At 42.5% G+C, this 13,659-nt stretch overlaps 1 protein-coding gene across 1 annotated transcript in view; it reads left to right on the plus strand.

Moving 5' to 3' along the window:
* limd2 (LIM domain containing 2) overlaps positions 1-13,659 on the plus strand; it is a 78,833-nt gene that overhangs the window by 56,641 nt on the left and 8,533 nt on the right. The window contains exon 3 of the mRNA XM_060848710.1: positions 8,873-9,006. Coding sequence (XP_060704693.1) covers positions 8,873-9,006 — 134 coding nt within the window. The remainder of the gene's footprint in view (positions 1-8,872; positions 9,007-13,659) is intronic.

Below are 13,659 nucleotides of genomic sequence, written 5' to 3' on the forward strand. Positions count from 1 at the left end.
CCTATCCATGCCCCTCAATGTTGTAAACCTCTATAAGGTCACCCCTAAGCCTCCAACACTCCAGGGTAAACAGCCCCAGCCTGTTCAGCCTCTCCCTATACCTCAAATCCTCCAACCCTGGTACCATCCTTGTAAATCTTATTCCCTTTAAACTGCACATGCAGACACCCCAAGGTTCTGTGTACTGCAGTGAGCTTTGGTATGTCAATCGCGTCATTGACATCCGATTCTGGAAAGTGCTGATGGACATGGATCTTGGAGGCTTGTGCAGCCAGGAAGAAAATTCGAGAGAGTGCTGCTTAAGTCCTGTATAATTGGAGCATGATCTCTTTACTTTTGTATTCAATTCCCCTTGTGATAAAATTATAACAATTCATTAGCTTTCTGAATTACATGCTGCAGCTGCATACTAACTTTTTATGATTCTTTTACTAGAATGGCAAGATCCGTTCTAATCTCAGAACTCTAATCTCTGTCCATGTAGGTTTTTTAAAAAATTGTTCCTGCCAAAGGGACAGTTTCATATTTTTTCACATTACTCCATTTGCTACATCTTTTGTCTCCTTAAGCTGTCTAAATCCCTATCTCACATCATTATGCCCTCTTCACAACCTAATCTCTTTCCTATTTTTGTATTATCAGCAAAATTAGCTACGATATTTTCCATCCCGTCAACCAAGTCATTCATTGAAACTGTAATCTGATCCCTGAGGCACACTGCTCGTTACATCTTGCCAACCTGAAAAGGACCCAATTGTACCAACCTCCTACTTCCTGTTAGAGTTGAAAAAGCACATCAGGTCAGGCAACATTCAGTAAGCAGGAAAGGGGACATTTTGGGCATAAGTCCTTCATCAGAGATGTGTGTGGTTGGGGGGGGGGGGTGGAGAAGAGGGCTGAGAGATGACGTGGGAGTTGGGGCTGAGGGAAAGCTGGATGGGATGGTGATAGTTGGATGTAGGTGCGAGGTGATTGTGATAGGTCGGTGCAGCAAATAGAAGGGAAGGAAGATGGACAGGTAGGGTAGATCAAGAGGTCGGAGCAGAGTTAGAGGGTTAGATGTGAGAAGAGGTGGGGAAGGGGAGATTTGCAAACAAATGAAGGCAATGTTAACACCTTGTGGTTGGAGGGTCCCAAGGTAAAAGATGAGGCATTCTTCCTCCAGTTGGCCGATGGGTTTGATTTGCATGTCTTTGGGATAGTGTTGAGGGGATTTGAAGTGGTTGGCCACAGGGCGATGGGGTTATTTGGTGTATGTGTGTCCCAGAGGTGTTTTCTGAACTGCTCTATCAATTGCATAGGCAGGTACTGAGGAAGGGGATGTGGCTGTAGTAGCGGGACTGTTTCAGGATTTAGCTGAAAAGCTTCAGGGCAGAGGAGATGACCTGGGGGTGCAGTGGGAGAGAGACTCACTGAAATCCTTGTGGAGGAGGAGGAGAACTTCTTCAAGGTAGGCATCCTTGAAAGAGGCTTTGCTTTAAGGTTACAGTGACTCGGGGAAAGAGAGGAGTGCAGAGGCTGGAGAGTCAGAGTCGAAGGTATGGTGCTGGAGAAAGCCAGCCAATCTTTTAGCCATGCCCATAATGCTATTCCCTATACCATGAGCTTTTATTTTCCGCACTAACCTTCGATGTGGCATCTTTTCACATGCCTTCTGGAAATCTAAATACAACACATCAACGGCTTCCTTTGTATCCACTACACGTGATACCTTAAACAGCTCTAACAGATGGGTCAAACATGATTTCAATTTCACAAAACTATGTTAACTTTGTTCGATTATCCAAATTCCCTTCTTTAATGATAGATGCTAATATTTTTCCTGATATGTTAAGCTAACTAGCCTGTAGTTTCCTGCTGTTGACTTACTCTTTTGAATAAAGGAATCACATTTACTATCTTCCAGATTAAAACCAATGCATCAACTATTTCAGAAGCCATTTCTTTTAAAAACCCGAGGATGAAGTCCATTAGGACCTGGTCATAGCTCCATACATTTATTCAGTACTATTCTCTGGTGAGGATTTTCTCGAGTTCCCCCTTTCCTGATTTATCACTTTTGGGATGTTACTTCTCCGCTATGGTGATTACTGGTGAAAAATACCTATTCATTTCATCTGCTATCACCTTACTTTTCATGAGTAACTCTCCAGTCTCACACTCTATAGGACCAATGCTCACTTTGTTGACTCAAGGGGTGCCTTCATTATAAGATTAATCAATTAAGATTACCTTTTTTGCACTAGATCAGGTCCAATATATCTGCCCTCTGGTCAGCTCCAGGACATGCTATGCTTAGAAAATATCCTGAAAATAGCCTTATGCCCTCTTCACAACCTAATCTCTTTCCTATTTATATTATCAGCAAAATTAGCTACGATATTTTCCATCCCGTCAACCAAGTCATTCATTGAAACTGTAATCTGATCCCTGAGGCACACTGCTCGTTACATCTTGCCAACCTGAAAAGGACCCAATTGTACCAACCTCCTACTTCCTGTTAGAGTTGAAAAAGCACATCAGGTCAGGTAACATTCAGTAAGCAGGAGAGGGGACATTTTGGGCATAAGTCCTTCATCAGGAAAGTGTGTATGTATGTGTGTGTGGGTGTGGTGGTGTGGGGGTGGTGGTGGTGTGTGGATGTGGGGGTGTGGTGGTGGTGTGTGGGTGTGGGGGTGTGGTGGTGGTGGTGGTGGTGGGGAGAAGAGGGCTGAGAGATGAAGTGGGAGTTGGGACTGAGGGAAGGCTAGATGGGATGGCGATAGGTGGATGTAGGTGGGAGGTGATTGTGATAGGTCGGTGGGGAGGGTGCAGTAGATAGAAGGGAAGGAAGATGAAAAGGTAGGGCAGATCAAGGCTACCTTTTTCCATCTGACTTTTCCAGTCTATATGCAAGTTAACATCTATTATTATTGTTGTACCTTTCTGACAAGTTTTCCATATTTCTTTATGCTCAATCCTATCATGTGCTTACTATTAGGGAGCCAGTACAAGAACTCAACAAATTACTTCTTGTTTTTAATCATTTTCCATCACTACACAGACTATTTCAAGATCCTGTATTCCTGAACTTAGGTTATCCCTCTATTGTGCTAATTAACTAGCAGGGCCACCACTCCAACTTTTCCAAGCCTTCTGCCCTTTCTAAATGTACTGTACACTTCAAGATTCAGATCCAAATCCTGTCAGCCTACTGCCATGTCTCTAATGGCCACAAGGATCTACTTATTTATTTATATTTGCACTTTCAGGTCACCTGTTTTGCAGGGGTATGGGTGGGTTGCGCTTCAGCGGGTCGGTGTGGACGTGTTGGGCTGAAGGGCCTGTTTCCACACTGTAAGTAATCTAATCTAATCGCTATGTGGATTTTTAAAAAAAATTCCACTCTTATCCATTGGTTGACTCAGATTTATGTTCTCAATCCCTTCTTGTCATGGTCTGTTTATCGTTTCCTCTGTTATTTTTTTCTTTTGGCCTCGACTGTACACTTTGATTTATCACATCTTCCCAAATTTAATGCCTTCATCACTATCAAAGTTTAAAGTATTCTCTACTTTCCTAGTTATGCAGTTGGCAAAAATACTGACCCAGCACTGATCAGAATCCAGATGAGAGTGGTGCTGGAAAAGCATAGCAGGTCAGGCAGCATCTGAGGAGCAGGAAAATCTCGTCTAGACTCTGATTTCCAGCATCTGCAGTCCTTGTTTTTACGCAGCACTGATCAAATGGACACTATCCCATAGAGTCACAGCATGGAAACAGACTCTTTGGTCTAAGTTGTTCATGTCAACCAAGTTTCCCAAACTAAACTAGTGTCATTTGTATTGTTTGACCCACATCCCTCTAAATCAAAACGTGTTGTGCTTGGAAAGCACAGCCAGTCAGGCAGCATCCAAGGAACAAGAGAGTCAATGTTTCGAGCATAAGCTCTTCATCAGGAATGACATTCCTGAGGAAAAGGTTGTGCTTGAAATGTCGAATCTGCAGTCCTCACTTTCTCCATATCATTCATGTACCTATCCATGTACCTTTTAAATGTTGTCACTGTACCTGCATCTACCACTTCCCTGGCAGTTCATTCAAGACACAAACTACACTCTGGGGGGAAAAAGTTGCCCCTTGGGTCCCTTTTAAATCTTTCTCCTCTCACCTTAAAAATATGCACTGTAATTTTGAACTCCCCTAGCCTACGGAAAAGACCCTAGTCATTCACCTTATCTCTGTCCCTCAAGATTTAATAAGCCTCTATAAGTCACTCTTCAACCTCCTACGCTCCAGTGAAAAAAGCCCCAGCCTATCATTATAACTCAAATCCTCCAGTCCCAGCAACATCCTGGTAAATCTTTTATGAACTTTCTCCAATTTAATACCTTTTTGATAGCAGAGCAACCAAAACTGTACATGATACTCCAGAAGTGGCCTGTACAACTTCAACATGCCATCCCAAATCTTGTACTCAGCGGCAAGCATGCTAAACACCTTTGAAAGGTCTAAACTACCTGCGATGCAACTTTCAAAGAACTATGTACCTGAAACCCTAGGTCTCTGGTTTATAATGCTACCCAGGACACCACTATTGAACGGTATAAGTCCTGCACTTGTTTGTTTTACCAAAGTGCAATACCTCAGTTATCCATCTGCCACTCCACAGCCAGTTGGCCCAATTGATCAAGATCCCTTTGCAATCTTAGGTGATCTTCTTCACTGTCAATTAAAGCACCAATTTTGTTGTCATCTGCAAAGTTGCAAACCATACATCCTAAATTCTCATCTAAAACATTTAAACAAATTACAAACAAAAGTCCGATCCCTGCTTTACACCACTGGTCACCAGCCTCTTGTCCAAAAAACAACCCTCAAACACCACCCTCTGTCTCCTGTCAAGCCAAGTTTGTATCCAATTGGCAATCTCTCCCTGAAGCCTATGTGATCTAATTTTACTAATTAGTCTACCATCAGTAGAGATCCCACTTTCCACTGAATTAGTGCATATATCCCACAAACCAGGACCCATTTTTCACACAGACAGCTAACAACCCGCATCCATGAACACCAACTGGCCACGAAACGAACGACCAGCTATCCCTAGTAGCCATACACTCAGATGACAAACAACATGAATTTGATTGGGACAACACCACTATTATAGGACAGGCCAAACAGAGAACAGCCAGGGAATTCCTAGAAGCATGGCACTAATCCACGAATTCGATCAACAGACACATTGACCTAGACCCTATATACTGGCCACTGCAGCGGACAGCAACTGACAACCGGAAGCGGCAGATTCAAACCAGTATAAATGCCGGAGGAATCAGCACAGAAGCGCTTCACAGGAGGCTCCCAAGCACTGAGGATGTCACCCTAGAAAGGGGACGAAATGTTTGCAAGTAAAACTTCCAGCTCGACGAATAGAACCACAACAACGAGCACCCGAGCTACAAATCTTCTCACAAACTTTGAACCAGTCTTTGGGCCACATATTCATCTCTCTAATTTGAATTGCCAAATGCTAATTTGTGTGTGGTTGTGGGAATAATGCTGAGGTTATGAGTTTTGAGGTTCTGCTTCTTAATTTTGTGTCAAGTTTCTCAATGTCTATGCAGAAACTCTTTTTTTCAAAACAAAGATTCATTCACAGATTGTAAGCATCGCTGGCCAGGCCAGCGTTTATTGCCCATCTCTAATTTCCGAGCACACTTAAGAGTCAGCCATGTGCGTTCTGCTTATGGTTGTTAATGCCTAAAGGGACCACGACAACTGGATCCTCTCGAGGCCTGAGCAGACATCTGAACCCAACAGAGTCATCTAAACTTGCACTCTTCACTGTGGAGAACAGGGTCAGTTACCCTTCAATTTGTGTCTCCATGCAACTACATTCTTTTTTACAACCCTCTCCTTGTTGGCTTCCTGTCTACAGGCAGTTAGCTCATCCACCCTGTAGCGTTCACTCTTAACAGGACAAGCTGAAAGAATGTCAAACAATCTCTTTGCCAAGATAAAGGATATGTAAACAAGAAAATTTGTAGTGTGGAAGAAACTCATTAGCATAAAACAAAGATCAGTAGATGCCAGAGCTCTGAAACAAACAGGAACAAGTTGCTGGAGTAAACACAGTGCATCTGGCAGCATCTGTGAAAAGAAAGGAGTTAATGTTAGAGTACGGTGACCTTTCATGTTTTGAACAAATGTTAACGGAGTTCTCCAGTAATTTTTGTTTTTGTTTATTTTAGAACTCCAGCATCTATAGTTTTGTTTAGAAATTTAGAAGTTGATACATTTTACCCATTTTCCTGTATGCATCAGAAATCTGGCCAATAAGAAAAGAACTGGAAGACATTGGAGGTTTTTGAAATACAGATGCTGAGACATCTGCACAAAATTCCATATATACATATACTGCTAATAAATTGTGATGATGCTGCTCCTTTAACCAAGTTGTGTTATCCTTGTTTTTTTTTCTGAGCAGTTGTCAAACACACAGACTCTGAAAATTCTAAGTTTTAGGGCCAGTTTGATTATAGCTAACAGATACCGCCTCAGGCAGCAGGCTTTCAGGTTTTTGGAAAAAAACTCTGAAATTTGCACCAAAGGTACATAAGATGGTTAAGAAGGCGATTAGCATGCTTGACCTTTGACTATAGGATTTGGGTGTCTGACTGAGGTGGTTCTCTTCTGTGTGCAGTTCTGGTCGCTCTGTTGTAGGAAGGATATTATCAAATTGGAAAGGGTTCAGAAAATATCCAGAATGTTGCTGGGTACAGAGGTTTTGAGTTATAAAAACAAACTGGATAGGCTGGGACAACTTTTACTGGAGCGCACAAATTTGAAGGCTGACCTTCACAGAGATTTATAAGATCAGAGGGGCATAGATAAGGTGAATGGCAAGGGTCTGTTCCCTTAGGTGGGAGAGTTCAAAACTAGGGGACATAATTTGAAGGTGAGGGGAGAAAGTTTTAAAAAGGACATGAGGGGCAACATTTTTGCACAGGGTGGTTAGCGTGTGAAATGAACTTCCAGGGGAAGTGGTGGATGTAGTACAATTACAAGGTTGAAAAAAACATAATATGTGCATGAATAGGAAAAGATTTGGAGGGATATAGGCCAAATCCTGGCAAGTGGAACTCTTAGTTTGAGAACATGGTTGACAAGGACTAATTGAACTGAAGGGTCTCTTTCCATGCTATATGACTCTAAGATTCAGTCTGCATTTTGTTGTCCCAATATAGAGGATACCACATTGTCTGGAGTGAATACAATAGGCGAGATTGATGAAATGCAGGTAAATGATTGTTTCACGTGGAAGATGGGTCTGGAACCTTGGATAGTGAGGAGTGAGGACTTCCAACATGGAGGTGTTATGCTTTCTGCAATTGCATGGGAAGATGTCGTGGGTATGTTGGGAATGGAGGAGCAGTGGACCATGTCCCAGAGGGAATAGTCTTTACAAAATGCTGACAAGGAAAGGAGTGTGGTGTCTCGTGTTGGCATTCCAGTGAAGATGGTAGAAATGGTGACTTATGATCCTTCAGATGTGCATTTTACTGGTTAAGTAAAAACCAAAAGACCCAATTGTTGTTGTGAGAGAGGCGAAGAGATAAGGATAAATGTAGGAATTTGTTTGGACACAGCTAAAGGTCCTGCCAACCACGGTGGTGGGGAATTCTTGGATGAGGAAGAAGATGAACATTTGAGGCCCTGCTGCAGAAGGTGGCATAATCCGAACAGATGTAACAGAGATGGAGAAACCTGGAGAATGGAATCGTGTCATTATGGGAAGCAGGGTGCAATTTGATTTAACTTATTGTTTTCACATGCACTGCGATAAATGTTGTTTTGCATGCTGTACAGGCAGATTGTACCATAAAAAGGTCCTTAAGGCTAGCAGAAGAGTGCAGAATAGTGTTACAATTACAGAGAAGGTGCAGAGAGATCAATATTGACATTTGAGAGGTCAGTTCAAAAGTCTGATAACCCCAAAATGAAAAGAGCTGTTGAGAAAGGGAAGGGATGAGTCAGAGATGGACCAGGTGAAGGTGACAGCAGGATGGTAAGCAAAATTTATCAATTCTATCATTTCCCTATCAGAGGGGGAAGCAGTGTGACGTCATTGATGAACTGGGGAATGAATTGTGGGAGGATTCAGATTAGGATAAAACAAGGAATGTTCCACGTAGCGTACAAAAAGACAGGCATATCTGGGGCCCATGCGAGTATCCATGGCAACATCTTTGAAGAACTTCTCCCTTAACTCCTTTCACTTTCTTCAGGACAAAGTGAGGATGAGCTCAGTCAGGTGAAGAAGGGCGAGTGGTGGATTATGGCAATAGTTGGAGATTTCTTTCCAGGGAGAAGTGGAGATCACCAAGACCATCCTCATAGGGACGGACATATAAAGTGACTGCATGTCCATGGTTAAGAGGAGGCAGTTGGTAGCCACAAGCCTTCTGTTAACTAACATCTTATTAAACAAAAATATGTAACACATAGACTGAACAGCAATCTCTCCACAATATGATGGTTCGAGGAACGACAATGATGGGTATCTATTTCCTAAAGAGATGAGTGTGCAAGTTTCCCCCTCTACAGTGAATGTTTGTACATCTGCTTTCTTCATCCTATGTTCAGATTTTTCAAGATGAGCTCACTTTGAATGTAGGTTTGCTGCTGCCACATCATAAAGCTATCCTGATAAAAACCATTCCATTCTGTTCCTCAGGTTGGTGGAGGGAAATTAAGGTTTTTCAGTTGATCATCAGTTATTTCTTTGTGGGAATTTGAAACAATGTAAACTTTGTTTGTTATTGTTGTTGAGTTTCATTTTTTCACCATCACTAGAGGCTAACGAGGTGTACTGTGCTTTTCATTCCAGGCTTTAAGGACTGTATCGAAAGAGCTCTGTGCTTCTTGCAATAGAACTGTGTACCCCATGGAACGCCTGGTTGCTGATAAACTGGTTTTCCATACCACCTGTTTTTGCTGCAAACATTGCAAAGCCAAGCTGAGGTAAAGTATAAAACCAAACTCTAACTAAATTCTGCTGTTGATCTCCTCCGACAGTTGAGATATTTTAAGCAATATGTAGCTGATGATTTCAGACTAAAAAGCTCCCAGGTTTGAGCCACTGCCTGTCCCCAGTTAAAAGAATTGCAGTTGGGCTTCGTCACATGTGATGTACAGAATGTGACATGAGCTAAATGCTAGTCATTATCCACCAATTTCTGGTGGTAGTCTGCATACACTGAGAATTTGGATGCCCGTCATAATAAAATACATTACTGCCCAATTTCACGAATAACTTCAATTGCTTTAATAAAAAGTGTATATTCATAGGACTACATACAACATTACAACACAGTATAGGCCTATCGATGTTGCACCGCCCTGTAAAACCAATCTGAATTCTGGATCAGTGGTGCTGGAAGAGCACAGCAGTTCAGGCAGATCCAACGAGCAGCGAAATCGACGTTTCGGGCAAAAGCCCTCCTTTATTCTTGATGAAGGGCTTTTGCCCGAAATGTCGATTTCGCTATTCGTTGGATGCTGCCTGAACTGCTGTGCTCTTCCAGCACCACTGATTCAGAATCTGGTTTCCAGCATCTGCAGTCATTGTTTTTACCTCGTTGATTTTAACCCGACTGCGAATCCTTTTGCAAGGATGCCTGCCTTGAAGAAATTTTCCTCCCCTCTCTACAAGAATCTCAGGGACTCCCTCTCCCATTGCCATTCCCAAACCAATCTGAAGCCTATCTATCCTACACTATTCCATTTTCATCCATATGTTTATCCAATGACCATTTAAATGCCCTTAAAGTTGGTGAGTCTGCTACTGAGTAAAGAAACTACCTCTGACATCTGTCCTGTATCGATCACCCCTCAATTTAAAGCTATGTCCCCTCAGGCTAGCCATCACCATCTGAGGGAAAAGGCTCTCACTGTCCACCCTATCTAACCCTCTGATTATCTTATACATCTCAATCAAGTCACCTCTCAACCTTCTTCTCTCTGACAAAAACAGCCTCAAGTCCCTCAGCCTTTCCTCGTAAGATCTTCCCTCCATACCAGACAACATCCTGGTAAATCTCCTCGGAACCCTTTCCAAAGCTTCCATATCCTTCCTATAATACGATGGCCAGAACTGTACACAATACTCCAAGTGTGGCCACACCAGAATTTTGTACAGCTGCAGCATAACCTCATGGCTCCAAAACTCAATCCAATAAAAGCTAACACACCGTATGCCTTCTTGCAACTCTATCAACCTGGGTGGCAAATTTCAGGGACCTAGCTACATAGACATCGAGATCTCCCTGCTCATCTACACTATCAAGATTCTTACCATGAGCCCAGAACTCTGCATTCATGTTGCTCCTTCCACAGTGAATCACCTCACATTTTTCCACATTAAACTCCATTTGCTACCTCTCAGCTCAGCTGTGTAGTTTATCTAAGTCCCTCTGTAACCTGCAACATCCTTCAGCACTATCCATAACTCCACTGACTTTAGTGTCATCTGTAAATTTACTAACCCATCCTTCTATGCCTTCATCCAAGTCATTTATAAAAATGACAAACAGCTGTTGCCCTAAAACACATCCTTGCAGTACACCATTAGTAACTGAACTCCAGGATGAACATTTTCCATCAACCACTACCCTCTGTCTTCTTTCAGCTCACCGCTAAATCACCCTCAATCCCATAGCTCTGTATTTTGTGCAATAGCTTACCATGGGGAACCTTATCAAACACCTTACTGAAATCCATATACACCACATCAACTGCTTTACCCTCATCAACCAATTTGGTTACCATCTCAAAGAACTCAAGGTTTGTAAGGCACGACCTAGACTTCACAAAACCATGTTGATTGTCGCTAATCAACTTATTCCTCTCAAGATGATTATAAATCCTATCTCTCAACCTTTTCCGACAGGTTAGCCACAACTAAAGTAAGGCTCACTGGTCTATAACTATCAGGGTTGTCTCTACTCCCCTTCTTGAACAAGGGGAGATTTGCTATCCTCCAGTCTTCTGGCACTATTGCTGTAGACAAAGATGACAAAGATCAAAGCCAAAGACTCTGCAATCTCCTCTGCGGTCTCTATCTCAGTGCTACCCTCGAAAGCATGGTCTTTTTCCAGTGTGAACACTGAAAAAAATATTCATTTAGCACTTCCCCTATCTCCTCAGACTCTATGCACAACTTTTCACTACTACCCTAAAATTGACCTTAATGTTTCTCTCGTTATTATTTTATTCCTGATATACCTGTAGACAGCTTTGGGGTTTCCTTGTCCTACCTGCCAATGACTTCTCATGTTCCCTCCTGGCTCTTCTTAGTTCTCTCTTTAGGTCTTGCCTGGCTAACTTGTAACTCTCAAGCATCCTAACTAAGCCTTCACATCTCATCTTAACATAAGCCTTCTTCTTCCTGTTGACAAGAAATTCAACTTTTTTAATAAACCACGGCTTCCTCGCTTGACCATTTCCTCCCTGCCCGACAGGTACACACTTATCTAGGACACATAATACCTGTTCCTTGAATAAGCTCTACATTTCAAGTGTGTCCATCCCCTGCAGTTTCCTTCCCCATCTTATGCATCCCAAATCTTGCCTAATCGCATCATAATTGCCTTTCCCCCAGCAATAACTCTTGCCCTGCGTTATGTATCCACCCCCTTCCATTGCTAAATTAAAATAACCAAAGTGTGGTCACTATCACCGAAGTGCTCACCTCCCTCCAAATCTAACACATGGCTATGTTCATTGCCCAATACCAAATCCAATGTGGCCTCACCCCTTGTTGGCTTGTCTAAACATTGTGTCAGGAAACCATCCTGCACACATTGCACAAAAACTGACCCACCTAAACTAATTGATCTATAGCATTTCCAGTAAATATTTGGAAAGTTAAAGTTCCCCTTAACAACCATCCTGTTACTCATGCTCCTCTCCAGAATTATCTTTGTTATCCTTTCCTCTAGATCTCTAGGACTATTCAGAGGCATATAGAAAACTTCCAGAGTGACCTCTCCCTTCCTGTTTCTAACTTTCAGCCCTTACTACCTCAATAGACAAGTCCTCAAAATGCCCTTTCTGCTAATGTAATGCTGTCCTTGAATGACAATGCCACACCTCCCCCTCTTTTACCATCTTCTCTGTTCTTACCGAATCATCTGGATCCCGGAACCTGCAACAACCATTCCTGTCCCTGCTCTATCCAGGTCTCCGAAATGGCCACAACATTGAAGTCCCAGGTACCAACCCATGCTGCAAGTTCACCTACCGTATTCCAGATGCTCCTGCTGTTGAAGTAAACATACTTCTAACCACCTTCCTGTTTACCGGTGCACTCTTGCAACCTTGAAACCTTATTTCTGACCTCACTGCTCTCAACCTCCTGGACACTGGAACTACAATTAAGTTCATATTCCCCTGCTAAATTAGTTTAAACTGTCCTGAACAGCATTAGCAAACTTCCCCTTCAGCATATTGGTACCCTTCTGGTTCGGGTGAAGACCATCCTGTTTTAGAGGTCCCACCTCGCCCAGAATGAGCCCCAATTATTCAAGTATCTGAAACCCTCCCTCCTGCACCATCCTGTAGCTATGTGTTCAACCCCTCTCTCTCCCTATTCCTCACCTCGCTAGCATGTGGCACAAGCAACAAAGCAGAGACAACTCTGTTCTAGCTCTAAGCTTTAACCAAGCTCCCTGAATTTCTGCCTTAAATCCCCAACTCTCTTCCTACCTATGTGGACCACGATTTGGGGCTGCTCCCCCCCAGAATCCCAAAAATACAATCCGGACATCACAAACCCTGACACCGGGGGGCAACACACAACCGTGCGTTTCTCTGATGCCAGCAAGCCGCAATTAGTTTAAGAAACTGTTAGTATCTAATTCTGTTAATATGATGTTGAACACATCAGAGTTAAGAATAACAAGGCAAACAGATATTGTGAACTAATTAATTCATTGTGTCAGAATCATAAGACGTTCTGTGGTGCAGTGGTAGAGTCCCTGTCTCTGAGCTAGGCGGGCTGGGTTAAAAGTGCCACCTATTCCAGACATGTTGTACAACATCTCTGAACAGATTGATTGGACAAATGTATCTATCTGAATCAGGGAGAAAGGCTCCTGTGGTGCAGTGGTGATGTCCCTACCTGTAAGCTAGAAGACCTGTGTTCAAATCCCACCTGCTCTAGCGGGATGTAATAGCATCCCTGAACACATTGCTTAGAAGGGCTCCTGGGAAAGCTGGGGTGCATCATTTCCCCACCAACAACATTTTGATCCCAATTTTTCTTTTGGGTTATAGACCTCCTAATGGGCTATTTTCAATCATTTTTTGTTTTGTTTTTGCAAAGAGTATTCAGGTTTATATAATTCAGTTTATAAATTTGTGACAAACTCAAATCTCAGTTAACTGCTAGGCAATTCCACAGTTCTGAGGAAAGGTTACTGGACCCGAAACGTTAACGTTAACTGATTTTTCTCTCTCCCCAAATGCTACCAGACCTAAAGAGCTTTTCCAGCAATTTCTGTTTCTGTCTCTACTTTCCTTTTGTTTAATTTGATTCAATTTGATTATTTGTTTCAGCAAAAAAAAATTCCACTTCAACAGCTGATCCGACTTTCTTTGATTTAATTTGATTGT

The sequence above is a fragment of the Hemiscyllium ocellatum genome, chromosome 32 (genome assembly GCF_020745735.1).
Source record: "Hemiscyllium ocellatum isolate sHemOce1 chromosome 32, sHemOce1.pat.X.cur, whole genome shotgun sequence".
In the NCBI taxonomy this organism is placed as follows: domain Eukaryota; kingdom Metazoa; phylum Chordata; class Chondrichthyes; order Orectolobiformes; family Hemiscylliidae; genus Hemiscyllium; species Hemiscyllium ocellatum.